This window comes from Panulirus ornatus, chromosome 30 (genome assembly GCF_036320965.1).
Source record: "Panulirus ornatus isolate Po-2019 chromosome 30, ASM3632096v1, whole genome shotgun sequence".
NCBI classification, from domain to species: Eukaryota; Metazoa; Arthropoda; class Malacostraca; order Decapoda; family Palinuridae; genus Panulirus; species Panulirus ornatus.
Genome location: NC_092253.1, coordinates 22,167,564 through 22,184,800, shown reverse-complemented (window position 1 = coordinate 22,184,800; position 17,237 = coordinate 22,167,564). Strand labels below are relative to the sequence as shown.

The 17,237-nt window shown below is 40.4% G+C and overlaps 1 protein-coding gene across 10 annotated transcripts in view; it reads right to left on the bottom strand.

Annotated features, from left to right (window-relative positions):
- Positions 1-17,237, bottom strand: part of Lrch (Leucine-rich-repeats and calponin homology domain protein) — a 313,181-nt gene that overhangs the window by 53,206 nt on the left and 242,738 nt on the right. For all 10 annotated transcript variants that reach the window (XM_071679927.1, XM_071679928.1, XM_071679934.1 and 7 more), the window contains 2 exons: positions 13,483-13,620; positions 6,564-6,641 (listed from right to left, as the gene is read on the bottom strand). In XM_071679927.1, coding sequence (XP_071536028.1) covers positions 6,564-6,641; positions 13,483-13,620 — 216 coding nt within the window. The remainder of the gene's footprint in view (positions 1-6,563; positions 6,642-13,482; positions 13,621-17,237) is intronic.

Here is a 17,237-nt window from a genome sequence, read left to right as displayed (position 1 = left end):
CTCCCCTTGCTTCCATTGTTCTCACCTTTTTCCATTCTGTACTCAGTCTCTCCTGGTACTTCCTCACACAGGTCTCCTTCCCAAGCTCACTTACTCTCACCACCCTCTTCACCCCAACATTCACTCTTCTTTTCTGAAAACCCATACAAATCTTCACCTTAGCCTCCACAAGGTAATGATCAGACATCCCTCCAGTTGCACCTCTCAGCACATTAACATCCAAAAGTCTCTCTTTCGCATGCCTGTCAATTAACACGTAATCCAATAACGCTCTCTGGCCATCTCTCCTACATACATACGTATACTTATGTATATCTCGCTTTTTAAACCAGGTATTCCCAATCATCAGTCCTTTTTCAGCACATAAATCCACAAGCTCTTCACCATTTCCATTTACAACACTGAACACCCCATGTATACCAATTATTCCCTCAACTGCCACATTACTCACCTTTACATTCAAATCACCCATCACTATAACCCGGTCTCGTGCATCAAAACCACTAACACACTCATTCAGCTGCTCCCAAAACACTTGCCTCTCTTGATCTTTCTTCTCATGCCCAGGTGCATATGCACCAATAATCACCCACCTCTCTCCATCAACTTTCAGTTTTACCCATATTAATCGAGAATTTACTTTCTTACACTCTATCACATACTCCCACAACTCCTGTTTCAGGAGTATTGCTACTCCTTCCCTTGCCCTTGTCCTCTCACTAACCCCTGACTTTACTCCCCAGACATTCCCAAACCACTCTTCCCCTTTACCCTTGAGCTTCGTTTCACTCAGAGTCAAAACATCCAGGTTCCTTTCCTCAAACATACTACCTATCTCTCCTTTTTTCACATCTTGGTTACATCCACACACATTTAGGCACCCCAATCTGAGCCTTCGAGGAGGATGAGCACTCCCCGCGTGACTCCTTCTTCTGTTTCCCATTTTAGAAAGTTAATACAAGGAGGGGAGGATTTCTGGCCCCCCGCTCCCGTCCCCTCTAGTCGCTTTCTACGACACGCGAGGAATATATATATATATATATATATATATATATATATATATATATATATATATTATCCCTGGGGATAGGGGATTAAGAGTACTTCCCACGTATTCCCTGCGTGTCGTAGAAGGCGACTAAAAGGGGAGGGAGCGGGGGGCTGGAAATCCTCCCCTCTCGTTTTTTTTTTAATTTTCCAAAAGAAGGAACAGAGAATTGGGCCAGGTGAGGGTATTCCCTCAAAGGCCCAGTCCTCTGTTCTTAACGCTACCTCGCTAATGCGGGAAATGGCGAATAGTTTGAAAGAAAAAAAGATATATATATATATATATATATATATATATATATATATATATATATATATATATTTTTTTTTTTTTATACCTCGTCGCTGTCTCCCGCGTTTGCGAGGTAGCGCAAGGAAACAGACGAAAGAAATGGCCCAACCCCCCCATACACATGTACATACACACGTCCACACACGCAAATATACATACCTACACAGCTTTCCATGGTTTACCCCAGACGCTTCACATGCCTTGATTCAATCCACTGACAGCACGTCAACCCCTGTATACCACATCGCTCCAATTCACTCTATTCCTTGCCCTCCTTTCACCCTCCTGCATGTTCAGGCCCCGATCACACAAAATCCTTTTCACTCCATCTTTCCACCTCCAATTTGGTCTCCCTCTTCTCCTCGTTCCCTCCACCTCCGACACATATATCCTCTTGGTCAATCTTTCCTCACTCATTCTCTCCATGTGCCCAAACCATTTCAAAACACCCTCTTCTGCTCTCTCAACCACGCTCTTTTTATTTCCACACATCTCTCTTACCCTTACGTTACTTACTCGATCAAACCACCTCACACCACACATTGTCCTCAAACATCTCATTTCCAGCACATCCATCCTCCTGCGAACAACTCTATCCATAGCCCATGCCTCGCAACCATACAACATTGTTGGAACCACTATTCCTTCAAACATACCCATTTTTGCTTTCCGGGATAATGTTCTCGACTTCCACACATTTTTCAAGGCTCCCAAAATTTTCGCCCCCTCCCCCACCCTATGATCCACTTCCGCTTCCATGGTTCCATCCGCTGACAGATCCACTCCCAGATATCTAAAACACTTCACTTCCTCCAGTTTTTCTCCATTCAAACTCACCTCCCAATTGACTTGACCCTCAACCCTACTGTACCTAATAACCTTGCTCTTATTCACATTTACTCTTAACTTTCTTCTTTCACACACTTTACCAAACTCAGTCACCAGCTTCTGCAGTTTCTCACATGAATCAGCCACCAGCACTGTATCATCAGCGAACAACAACTGACTCACTTCCCAAGCTCTCTCATCCCCAACAGACTTCATACTTGCCCCTCTTTCCAAAACTCTTGCATTCACCTCCCTAACAACCCCATCCATAAACAAATTAAACAACCATGGAGACATCACACACCCCTGCCGCAAACCTACATTCACTGAGAACCAATCACTTTCCTCTCTTCCTACACGTACACATGCCTTACATCCTCGATAAAAACTTTTCACTGCTTCTAACAACTTGCCTCCCACACCATATATTCTTAATACCTTCCACAGAGCATCTCTATCAACTCTATCATATGCCTTCTCCAGATCCATAAATGCTACATACAAATCCATTTGCTTTTCTAAGTATTTCTCACATACATTCTTCAAAGCAAACACCTGATCCACACATCCTCTACCACTTCTGAAACCACACAGCTCTTCCCCAATCTGATGCTCTGTACATGCCTTCACCCTCTCAATCAATACCCTCCCATATAATTTACCAGGAATACTCAACAAACTTATACCTCTGTAATTTGAGCACTCACTCTTATCCCCTTTGCCTTTGTACAATGGCACTATGCACGCATTCCGCCAATCCTCAGGCACCTCACCATGAGTCATACACACATTAAATAACCTTACCAACCAGTCAACAACACAGTCACCCCCTTTTTTTAATAAATTCCACTGCAATACCATCCAAACCTGCTGCCTTGCCGGCTTTCATCTTCCACAAAGCTTTTACTACCTCTTCTCTGTTTACCAAATCATTTTCCCTAACCCTCTCACTTTGGATGTCAATGTGCTGAGAGGTGCAACTGGAGGGATGTCTGATCATTATCTTGTGGAGGCTAAGGTGAAGATTAGTATGGGTTTTCAGAAAAGAAGAGTGAATGTTGGGGTGAAGAAGGTGGTGAGAGTAAGTGAGCTTGGGAAGGAGACCTGTGTGAGGAAGTATCAGGAGAGACTGTGTACAGAATGGAAAAAGGTGAGAACAATGGAAGTAAGAGGAGTGGGGGAGGAATGGGATGTATTTAGGGAATCAGTGATGGATTGCGCAAAAGATGCTTGTGGCATGAGAAGAGTGGGAGGTGGGCTGCTTAGAAAGGGTAGTGAGTGGTGGGATGAAGAAGTAAGAGTATTAGTGAAAGAGAAGAGAGAGGCATTTGGACGATTTTTGCAGGAAAAAAATGCAATTGAGTGGGAGAAGTATAAAAGAAAGAGACAGGAGGTCAAGAGAAAGGTGCGAGAGGTGAAAAAAAGGGCAAATGAGAGTTGGGGTGAGAGACTATCAGTAAATTTTAGGGAGAATAAAAAGATGTTCTGGAGGGAGGTAAATAGGGTGCGTAAGACAAGGGAGCAAATGGGAACTTCAGTGAAGGGCGTAAATGGGGAGGTGATAACAAGTAGTGGTGATGTGAGAAGGAGATGGAATGAGTATTTTGAAGGTTTGTTGAATGTGTCTGATGACAGAGTGGCAGATATAGGGTGTTTGGGTCGAGGTGGTGTGCATATATATATATATATATATATATATATTTTTTTTTTTTTTTTTTTTTTTTTATACTTTCTCGCTGTCTCCCGCGTTTGCGAGGTAGCGCAAGGAAACAGACGAAAGAAATGGCCCAACCCCCCCCCCCATACACATGTACATACACACGTCCACACACGCAAATATACATACCTACACAGCTTTCCATGGTTTACCCCAGACGCTTCACATGCCTTGCTTCACTCCACTGACAGCACGTCAACCCCTGTATACCACATGACTCCAATTCACTCTATTTCTTGCCCTCCTTTCACCCTCCTGCATGTTCAGGCCCCGATCACACAAAATCTTTTTCACTCCATCTTTCCACCTCCAATTTGGTCTCCCTCTTCTCCTCGTTCCCCCCACCTCCGACACATATATCCTCTTGGTCAATCTCTCCTCACTCATTCTCTCCATGTGCCCAAACCATTTCAAAACACCCTCTTCTGCTCTCTCAACCACGCTCTTTTTATTTCCACACATCTCTCTTACCCTTACGTTACTTACTCGATCAAACCACCTCACACCACACATTGTCCTCAAACATCTCATTTCCAGCACATCCATCCCCCTGCGCACATCTCTATCCATAGCCCACGCCTCGCAACCATACAACATTGTTGGAACCACTATTCCCTCAAACATACCCATTTTTGCTTTCCGAGATAGTGTTCTCGACTTCCACACATTTTTCAAGGCTCCCAAAATTTTCGCCCCCTCCCCCACCCTATGATCCACTTCCGCTTCCATGGTTCCATCCGCTGACAGATCCACTCCCAGATATCTAAAACACTTCACTTCCTCCAGTTTTTCTCCATTCAAACTCACCTCCCAATTGACTTGACCCTCACCCCTACTGTACCTAATAACCTTGCTCTTATTCACATTTACTCTCAACTTTCTTCTTCCACACACTTTACCAAACTCAGTCACCAGCTTCTGCAGTTTCTCACATGAATCAGCCACCAGCGCTGTATCATCAGCGAACAACAACTGACTCACTTCCCAAGCTCTCTCATCCCCAACAGACTTCATACTTGCCCCTCTTTCCAGGACTCTTGCATTTACCTCCCTTACAACCCCATCCATAAACAAATTAAACAACCATGGAGACATCACACACCCCTGCCGCAAACCTACATTCACTGAGAACCAATCACTTTCCTCTCTTCCTACACGTACACATGCCTTACATCCTCGATAAAAACTTTTCACTGCTTCTAACAACTTGCCTCCCACACCATATATTCTTAATACCTTCCACAGAGCATCTCTATCAACTCTATCATATGCCTTCTCCAGATCCATAAATGCTACATACAAATCCATTTGCTTTTCTAAGTATTTCTCACATACATTCTTCAAAGCAAACACCTGATCCACACATCCTCTACCACTTCTGAAACCGCACTGCTCTTCCCCAATCTGATGCTCTGTACATGCCTTCACCCTCTCAATCAATACCCTCCCATATAATTTGCCAGGAATACTCAACAAACTTATACCTCTGTAATTTGAGCACTCACTCTTATCCCCTTTGCCTTTGTACAATGGCACTATGCACGCATTCCGCCAATCCTCAGGCACCTCACCATGAGTCATACATACATTAAATAACCTTACCAACCAGTCAACAATACAGTCACCCCCTTTCTTAATAAATTCCACCGCAATACCATCCAAACCTGCTGCCTTGCCGGCTTTCATCTTCCGCAAAGCTTTTACTACCTCTTCTCTGTTTACCAAATCATTTTCCCTAACCCTCTCACTTTGCACACCACCTCGACCAAAACACCCTATATCTGCCACTCTGTCATCAGACACATTCAACAAACCTTCAAAATACTCATTCCATCTCCTTCTCACATCACCGCTACTTGTTATATATATATATATATATATATATATATATATATATATATATATATATATATATATATATATATATATATTACCCCTGGGGATAGGGGAGAAAGAATACTTCCCACGTATTCCCTGCGTGTCGTAGAAGGCGACTAAATGGGGAGGGAGTGGGTGGCTGGAAATCCTCCCCTCTCGGTTTTTTAATTTTCCAAAAGAAGGAACAGAGAAGGGGGCCAGGTGAGGATTTTCCCTCTAAGGCCCAGTCCTCTGTTCTTAACGCTACCTCGCAAACACGGGAAATGGTGAATAGTATGAAAAATATATATATATATATATATATATATATATATATATATATATATATATATATATATATATATATATATATATATATATATAAACTGAATTGTGAAAATGTATGTATATAAAAATCTTAAGTCTGAACACTATTTGAGTGCTTGTGTATGTGTGTGTGTGTGTGTGTGTGTGTGTGTGTGTGATGCAAGTGTTTGTATGAGTGGTTATAAAGAAAATGTGAGATGTGTTCATTGCAAGTATGTGCATGCAGTTAAGTAAAAGCATATTATTTTCGAGTTATATGATTTTAAAATGAAAAGTCTTTAACATTCATTTGAATTAGTTAAGTGATCTGAATGTAAATAATTTCCAAATAATGTTTTATCCTTGATAATTAATCAAATAATTATTTTTGTTGTAATCAAATACAATTATTTTCTGTTGTAACTTCTCCAAGAAACATACAAACATCAGGCAACTAAAATAAGATAACAGAACAATAGAAAGGGTAAGGATAATAAAATACTCTTGTTCACTTACCTCTTCAACGCCAATTTTTCTACATGCTTCAAGGAAGTTTTCAACGTTTAATCTGCATTTTGCTATTGTTAATTTTGGCTGAAATTAAAAAAAACATGATATTTTGAATTAACATATGAAGTACATGCAACCACTCCTATAGGCAGTTCATTTGTTACAGGAAAAGAAATACTTTGCAACACAGTCTACAGTGGGTTACTCACTCACTAAACCTGGCCTAATCTTTGCTTTTCTAAGTGAGTTTTTCATCAAATGCTTAGTTCCTGAAGCTACCTTGTTGAGGAGGGAAAGCCTCAGATATGTGAACAGTGGTGGTGGGCCACTATCTTCTGAAAAGCTGTGGAACATGCAGCTAAACAGCACCCTTATTCATGTATTAACTGGTGAATTTGGGCTCCTCAGGACAGAATGTTCTATGTAATCTTTCCGTTTTTATACTCTTTTCTTCATCAGCAAGGTAGTGACAGGAACAAACAACTGTTATGGTACCAATATCTTAAAAATTCAACACTGAATAACAGAAATAAATGAGTTTTGATGATATATGGTTTGGTTACATTATCATACTATTTGAAGGTGATGTGTGAATCAGGTGTTTGCTTTGAAGAATCTGTGTGAAAAATTCTTTTAGAATGAGAAGGATTTGATTGCAGAATTAACTCCATAATATTCTAAAATTATTCCCACTATGAAGACCAGATTCTAGAACCTCTGGTTTAGTTCTGTTAAATCACCATGCCTCTCACATATTTAAAAGCCTTTTATGTTTATAAAAGGTATAATGTCTTCATTGTATATTTACCAATCCTAAAGAAAAAGTAATTCTGTTTATAAAAATCTTATCACTGCCATCAGTGGATGGAAGGACCACTATCTTAATGAGAAACTGCTTACTCCTAAGGAGCCTATTAATTTCCCTGCTCCTATGTGGACTGCAGCCTGGATATGGTAGATGATGTGTGAATCAGGTGTTTGCTTTGAAGAATTTGTGTGAAAAATACTTTGAGAATGAGAAGGATTTGACTGCAGAATTAATAGATCACAGAAAGCTTATGAAATGGTTGAAAGTGATGCTTTGTGGAAGGTGTTACAAATATAAGGTGTGGAAGGGAAGTGACTAAAAGTAATAAGAGAGTTTCCATCCAGTGAGTGAGGAATGTGTGCAAGCAGGAAAAGAGGGTGAATGGTCCAAGTAAAGATGGGTCTGTAACAGAGGTATGTCACCATGCCTGTTTAATGTTTGTGAATGGGGTGGTGACATAAGGCAAATATGAAGGTCTTGGAGAGAGGGGTGGGTCTGCTGCATGTTGAGTAGAGGTGAAGTCAGTTGCTGTTGGCATAGCTCTGATGGGAGATGAGTGAGAAATTACAGAAGGTGGTGTCTAAGCTTGGAATAGCAAGTAGAAGAAAGTTGCTAGCTAATATAAGTGTAAGTAAGATTATTAAGTCTTAAAGGGAAGAGTGACAGGTTGATTGGAGTGAACTTGGAGTTAGTGGTGTGTTATAGATACCAAAACTGGGAGAAGTCATGGCAGAAGATGGAGCCATGCAAGCTGAATTAGGCCATTGGGTGGGTGAGGGGACTAAGGTCCTACATGCATTAAGGAGTGTGTGGAAAAATAGGTCACTATCCTTAAGGTCCTAAATGCATTAAGGAGCATGTGGAAAGAGAGGTTACTATCTCTAAGGGCGAAGATGGGTATGTATGATGGTATAGTAGTCCTGATGGAGTTGTATGAAAGTGCCATGTGGACCTAAGATAAAAAATTAGGAAGAGGGTGTATATGTTAGAAGTGAGGTCATGGCAGCACATGAAACCATGGAAGCTGCATTAAACCATTGAGTGGGTGAGGGGACAAGATCCTACATGCATTAAGGAGTGTGTGGTAAGAAAGGTCACTATTTCTATGAGCAAAAATGGGTATGTCTGATGGTATAGGGGTCCTGATGGAGTTGTATGAATGTGCCATGTGGGCCTAACATAAAAAATTAGGAGGAGGGAGTACATGTTGGAACTGAAATGCCTGAGAAAAACATGTGAAGAGAGTTGAATAATAATGATATGGTCAGAGAGAGTATGATAATAAGAGTATGGGTGAGAGAAGTGATAAAGGTAAACTGAAATGATCTGGATTTAATGAGAGGATGACTAAGAGGGTATACTTATCAGAAGTGGAGGGGACAAGAAGGGAAAAACCAAATATGAGATATTTCTATGTCTGTGACTAGTGCTATATCCACATTAAATATCAAAATCAATGGTGTTATCTCTTGTTGGTCATGTGTAACACGAACTAAATCAAATGTCTCACATATGGCCAATCTTTTGTGTAACTGTTCTCTTTCATCTGCTAATGTCTTGTCATCTTGTTTGAATTCAAATTCACATCCAAATTCTACACCACCTTTTCCCCATTCTTTTTTTTTTTTTTTTTTGCTTTGTCGCTGTCTCCCGCGTTTGCGAGGTAGCGCAAGAACAGACGAAAGAAATGGCCTAACCCACCCCCATACACATGCCTTGATTCAATCCACTGACAGCACGTCAACCCCGGTATACCACATCGCTCCAATTCACTCTATTCTTTGCCCTCCTTTCACCCTCCTGCATGTTCAGGCCCCGATCACACAAAATCTTTTTCACTCCATCTTTCCACCTCCAATTTGGTCTCCCTCTTCTCCTCGTTCCCTCCACCTCCAACACATATATCCTCTTGGTAAATCTTTCCTCACTCATTCTCTCCATGTGACCAAACCATTTCAAAACACCCTCTTCTGCTCTCTCAACCACGCTCTTTTTATTTCCACACATCTCTCTTACCCTTACGTTACTTACTCGATCAAACCACCTCACACCACACATTGTCCTCAAACATCTCATTTCCAGCACATCCATCCTCCTGCGCACAACTCTATCCATAGTCCACGCCTCGCAACCATACAACATTGTTGGAACCACTATTCCTTCAAACATACCCATTTTTGCTTTCCGAGATAATGTTCTCGACTTCCACACATTCTTCAAGGCTCCCAGAATTTTCGCCCCCTCCCCCACACTATGATCCACTTCCGCTTCCATGGTTCCATCCGCTGCCAGATCCACTCCCAGATATCTAAAACACTTCACTTCCTCCAGTTTTTCTCCATTAAAACTCACCTCCCAATTGAATTGACCCTCAACCCTACTGTACCTAATAACCTTGCTCTTATTCACATTTACTCTTAACTTTCTTCTTTCACACACTTTACCAAACTCAGTCACCAGCTTCTGCAGTTTCTCACATGAATCAGCCACCAGCGCTGTATCATCAGCGAACAACAACTGACTCACTTCCCAAGCTCTCTCATCCCCAACAGACTTCATACTTGCCCCACTTTCCAAAACTCTTGCATTCACCTCCCTAACAACCCCATCCATGAAATTAAAATTAAAGTCAACAAACCAAATTATTGTTGATGCTGGGTCGTTTATATTCTTCAATATATCCTAAATGTCTGTTAATACTATAAAGAACTCTGCCATTTTTGCTGTAAGCAGTCTGATAGTTACAATTTCAGTCACGTTTATGGCTGGAATGTTTACTTCTAGTGATTCACTTTTCTTATAATATCAATATGAGGTTTGCTTGCAACTTCATCTTGACATAAACTACTACATCACTTTGTCTAATTTTGCCTCTGTCAGCCTTAAATGTCTGACATCATCAAAAAAAGCCTTAGTATTAATTAAGTGAGTCGTTCATCCATGTTTCAGTTAGATTAATGATTACTATGTTGACGAAGACAATCTGTCATAATTCTGTAATTGTGGAATTATCGGTTATCAAATTTTACACATTTGTTTATAACATTTTCAGTTTACTAATTTCCTTTTCTAAGCTTATTCATTTGTGATATTCATTGCCCTTTGAAAAAAATCTTGATTTCTATCTTCTGGTTTTGTCATTTTCTTCTAAAGTCCATCAGCATCTCTATAAAAAAAAAACAAAAAAACATGTGTTTGTTACTCATTCCATTTTGTCTCTTTCTTTTCCATCATTAAATTGTTTGGTTTCCTTTGTTTTTGTCTGTATTACCTGTCACTCCAGTCCTCTCTCTGATTGCATGTTTCACTGCTTTCATCAAGTCCTCTCCAAATCCTAAAATCATTCATCAGGTTTTTCTTTGCAACCTCTCTGCTCCAACTCTTGCTCTCTAAATCTTCCCTGATTATCAATATTTCTTCTCTTTAATTCAATTGCCACCATTTGTTACTGAACATATCTTCCATCTCAATCATAAGCCAAGTCTAACTTTATTAATCCATATGGATACAAAAACTTGTAACTGTAACCAAATTTACATTTCATTAATTTATCACAGTGTCTGCATAAACTCACAGTTATTCTTACAACACTATGTATGAAAATTCCAGAGTAGTACATATCATTAGAGTATTGGATGCTTATATCTACATTCATTATTAAACTTGCCTTTACCTTTAAGGTAAATATTCTCTTCTGCCTTCTTTACAAATCTGTTCTTTCTTCGACATACACTTTCCTTTCCCCTTGTCTCTATTTCAACTCTGTCTTTCACTGACAGTTTTTTTTGCTACTTTTTTCCTTATATCCACTCATCTTTGAAGAACTTGGCATCTGACTAGCTAGTAATTCTATGCTTTCATTATATTTACTAGGCATAGGAGTTGCTTGTAACTTTCTGAATTCTTCCATTACACTTACCTCATCATCTTCAATTTCTATCTCACGGTCTGTATCTATACCATACACAGCTTCTGTCTCCTCTGCTAGTAGGTTTCTTTGAAATGATTCACAAATATATGCTAGTATTGTTTTGACATCATATATCTGGTCTTAAGCAGTCATGCATTCCTTGGTAGTTCTAACCTATCCACAATGTGCCATTTCTTTCAGTGGTCACACTTATTAGCTGAAGGAGTTTTAACTTTCCTTACAATACTGTCACATAGTTTTCTCTTGTTCAATGCAATCTTTTTCTGAATGCATGCCTTGACGTCCGGGTATCTTCTTGTTTTTCTCATCCTAAACAAGTTCTTATAATTGTTGTATTTCTATCATCCTGTCTGCAGTGCACATGACTGTCTCTTCCATATCAGGTTTGTAACACTTAATCAGCCAGCTTGTTTCTTTATCTTACATCAGTTTATCAAGTGATTCTATCATTTCATATCTTTTAATAAGTTTATGCTGTAGCTTTTCTCTAGTATAATATTTGGTACTGTCTCATTTATAACAACCCCCCCCCCCCCCCAATAATCTTCACTATTTGCAATGTCTGATTTACAGGTTTTTGATGTACCTAACCATTTTCAAGAATGTAATTTTTGTGTAAATTATGAGGTGCTTGTATATATACATGTATTTATACTCGTCAGTCATTTCCAACGTTAGTGAGATGCTGTCAGGAATGGATGAAGAAAGGTTGCATCCACCCTCGCTAATTCTTTAGGGAAGAATGAATACTTCCTAATTATTTCCTTGGATGTCACAAGAGGCAACTAAAGAAGGTAAGGAGTTGGAAACCCTCTCCTCCTTGTATTTCAATTTCTAAAAGTTAAAGAAGATGAAGTAGCCAAGCAAAGACTGCTCATCCTCCTTGAAGTCTCAGACTGGGATGTCTGAATGTGTGCTGATGTAACCACAATCAGAAGTAGTATGCGTGAGGAAGAGGCTCTGCTGAAATGGTTTGGATATATGAAGAGAATGTGTGAGGAAAGATTGACAAAGAGGATATATGTGTCAGAGGTGGAGGGAACAAAGAGAGGTGGGAGACCAAATTGGAGGTGGAAGGATGGAGTGAAAAAGATTCTGAGTGATTAAGGCCTGAATATAAAAGAAGGTGAGAGGAGTGCAAGGAATAGAGTGAATTGGAATGATGTGGTATAACGGGGTTGACATGCTGTCAATAGACTGAACCAGGGCATGTGAAGCATCTGGTGTAAAACATGGAATGGTCTGTGGGGCCTGGATATGGGTAGGGAGCTGTGATTTCAGTGCATTACACATGACTGCTAGAGACAGAGTGTGAACAAATGTGGCCTTTTTTTTGTCTGTTTTCCTGGCACTATCTCACTGAAGCAGGAAATAGCAATGCTGTTTTCCTGTAGGGCAGGGTAGCGAAAGAAATGGATGAAGGCAAGCAAGTATGAATGTGTACATGTGCATATCTGTATATGTCTGTGTATATGTATGTATATTTTTTTTTCATACTATTCACCATTTCCCGTGTTAGCGAGGTAGCATTAAGAACAGAGGACTGGGCCTTTGAGGGAATATCCTCACCTGGATGTATGTATATAATGATAATTATAAGTAAGTATATGTGCGTGTAAAGGCATTTATGTATATATACGTGTACATGAGTGGATGAGTCATTCTTCGTCTGTTTCCTGGCCCTACCTCGCTGACATGGTAAACAGCGATTAAGTATAATAAATAAATAAATAAATGTACATTTATATGGACAGTAGAACATATGTCACTGGAAAGTAGAAAGTTATGATATAATTACATGGTGAAATGTATATACTACTGCAACATGAAGAGTGATACATTGCACAACTGATGTTGAAGCACACATATGCATTAAGTTTTACTTCACTGTTATATATGTAATTCATTTCATAATTTGTTTCCATAAATATTTACTTTAGAATGGTGAGACAAAAAAATCTAATTTTTTCCTCAAAAATGCCACACTGGAGATACATAGTATATGAAGCAGCTGCAGTCAGTTGGTTGATTGCTGACTATCAACACTCAGGTGTTTTCAAAAATGGAGGGTTACTCTATAATGGTATAGAACCTGGATAATATTTCAACCATGCATCCTCAACTTGCCATTAGACTTACAAAAAAATATCTTCACTATTCTGCACAGTAACGGACTTAGTTCTTACCACAGCTGGGGATGGAACATGGATGGAGGACACAGATCGTGGGCGAACATGGTTTGCTAAGTGACAAAGGACTACTCCATCCATCAAAGCTGCAGATATATCTGCTGGTAATGACACTTTCAGTCTTGTTTCTATGATCTGTAAAATATGTGAAACATTCTCAGATTCATAAATTATACTGTACTTCTGGGAGCAATGATTAAGCATGTTGCTGGTGAGTGTGGTAGGTGGTGTGAAAAATGCAGAACAACTAGAAGACCACATGACACATTACAAGCATGAGCTGCAAAGCTATGAAAGCTCTTGGATGAGATTAGGTACCTGAATGGTAGTGAAGAAAGAACAAAGGTGCCAAACTCACTTATCACTGTCTCTTCCCTCTCTGCCCTTCTCCCTTGTAGCAGAGACAGCACAAGCAACTAAATGCCCTGCTTATAGCTATCTGATATATGCTAAACATATATTGCTTATTCTGATCATATAACCACAGGACCCTTAGCACTTAAGGGGTTCCATCAACTTCCAGACTGCACTACTATCAGTAGCAAAGAAATTATATGGACTCCCTTGGAGTCAGGCATTCCTTTTCATATGTCAGTCAGGCATTCCTTTTTTTTTTTCTTTTTGCTTTGTCGCTGTCTCCCGCGTTTGCGAGGTAGCACAAGGAAACAGACGAAAGAAATGGCCCAACCCAACCCCATACACATGTATATACATACGTCCACACACGCAAATATACATACCTACACAGCTTTCCATGGTTTACCCCAGACGCTTAACATGCCCTGATTCAATCCACTGACAGCATGTCAAACCTGGTATACCACATCGATCCAATTCACTCTATTCCTTGCCCTCCTTTCACCCTCCTGCATGTTCAGGCCCCGATCACACAAAATCTTTTTCACTCCATCTTTCCACCTCCAATTTGGTCTCCCACTTCTCCTCGTTCCCTCCACCTCCAACACATATATCCTCTTGGTCAATCTTTCCTCCCTCATTCTCTCCATGTGACCAAACCATTTCAAAACACCCTCTTCTGCTCTCTCAACCACGCTCTTTTTATTTCCACACATCTCTCTTACCCTATTATTACTTACTCGATCAAACCACCTCACACCACACATTGTCCTCAAACATCTCATTTCCAGCACATCCATCCTCCTGCGCACAACTCTATCCATAGTCCACGCCTCGCAACCATACAACATTGTTGGAACCACTATTCCTTCAAACATACCCATTTTTGCTTTCTGAGATAATGTTCTCGACTTCCACACATTCTTCAAGGCTCCCAGGATTTTTGCCCCCTCCCCCACCCTATGATCCACTTCCGCTTCCATGGTTCCATCCGCTGCCAGATCCACTCCCAGATATCTAAAACACTTTACTTCCTCCAGTTTTGCTCCATTCAAACTTACCTCCCAATTGACTTGACCCTCAACCCTACTGTACCTAATAACCTTGCTCTTATTCACATTTACTCTTAACTTTCTTCTTTCACACACTTTACCAAACTCAGTCACCAGCTTCTGCAGTTTCTCACATGAATCAGCCACCAGCGCTGTATCATCAGCGAACAACAACTGACTCACTTTCCAAGCTCTCTCATCCCCAACAGACTTCATACTTGCCCCTCTTGCATTCACCAACCTAACAACCCCATCCATAAACAAATTAAACAACCATGGAGACATCACACACCCCAGCCGCAAACCTACATTCACTGAGAACCAATCACTTTCCTCTCTTCCTACACGTACACATGCCTTACATCCTCGATAAAAACTTTTCACTGCTTCTAACAACTTGCCTCCCACACCATATATTCTTAATACCTTCCACAGAGCATCTCTATCAACTCTATCATATGCCTTCTCCAGATCCATAAATGCTACATACAAATCCATTTGCTTTTCTAAGTATTTCTCACATACATTCTTCAAAGCAAACACCTGATCCACACATCCTCTACCACTTCTGAAACCACACTGCTCTTCCCCAATCTGATGCTCTGTACATGCCTTCACCCTCTCAATCAATATCCTCCCATATAATTTGCCAGGAATACTCAACAAACTTATACCTCTGTAATTTGAGCACTCACTCTTATCCCCTTTGCCTTTGTACAATGGCACTATGCACGCATTCCGCCAATCCTCAAGCACCTCACCATGAGTCATCTGTGCATTACATAACCTTACCAACCAGTCAATAATACAGTCATCCCCTTTTTTAATAAATTCCACTGCAATACCATCCAAACCTGCTGCCTTGCCGGCTTTCATCTTCAGCAAAGCTTTTACTACCTCTTCTCTGTTTACCAAATCATTTTCCCTAACCCTCTCACTTTGCACACCACCTCGACCAAAACACCCTATATCTGCCACTCTATCATCAAACGCATTCAACAAACCTTCAAAATACTCACTCCATCTCCTTCTCACATCACCACTACTTGTTATCACCTCCCCATTTGCACCCTTCACTGAAGTTCCCATTTGCTCCCTTGTCTTACGTACTTTATTTACCTCCTTCCAGAACATCTTTTTATTCTCCCTAAAATTTAATGATACTCTCTCACCCCAACTCTCATTTGCCCTCTTTTTCACCTCTTGCACCTTTCTCTTGACCTCCTGTCTCTTTCTTTTATACATCTCCCACTCAATTGCATTTTTTCCCTGCAAAAATCGTCCAAATGCCTCTCTCTTCTCTTTCACTAATAATCTTACTTCTTCATCCCACCACTCACTACCCTTTCTAATCAACCCACCTCCCACTCTTCTCATGCCACAAGCATCTTTTGCGCAATTCCTTTTTATATGTTCAAATCATTTCAGCAAATTCTCTTCAGCTCTTTCAACAGTACTCTTTTTATGACCACACCTTTCTAGTACTTTTATTACTTGGTCAAACCACCTCCCATCTCATACTGTCCTTAAGCATTTCATTTCCAACACATCCACCCTCCTACATCCTCATCTGTAGCCCATGCCTCGCAAACATACAACATCACTGAGACTTTGCACCCTCACTCTTTCTATGGCTTACTTCTGCTTCCAAGGTTTCTTTTACTGTCATGTCCTCTCTCCGGTATCTAAAACACTTCACTTCGTCTAAATTTTCTCCATTCAAACTTATACCCCCATGTAACCAGTCTCTCTACTTTACTAAACCTTATAACCTTGCTTGTATTCACATTTACATTGAAGTTCCTCCTTCTACACACACTTTCAAACTCAGTAACCAACTTCTATGGTTTGTCACCTGAATACTTGAATCTACCACAGTGCTGTCTCAACAAACAACTGACTCACTTCCCAGAACACCCTCAAACCCTTACAGACTCCATAACTCTTGCATTTATCACCCTCACCACCCCATCCACAAGCAAAATAAACATCATTTCCGAAGTCTTTGAATCCCTCAACTCCCATATCCTTTAGACACCTCCAAAATCACAGTCTTCTCTCTCATCACCAGTATGGATTCCGAAGGAAAATCTTATTAATGTCTGGTCATCTGGGGAGTCATGTGTAGTTGCCCTTGACATATCTAAGACTTTTGACAGGGTATGGCTTCAGGGTCTCATCTCTAAGCTCCCTTCGTTTGGATTCCCTCTCTCACTTTGCTCTTTCATATTCAACTTCCTCTACAGCCGATCTATCTATGTGGTTGTTGGTGGATCAGCTTTCCTCCTTTCCTCCATCAACAGTGGTGTCCCTCAAGGTTCTGTCCTGTCTCCTACATTTTTT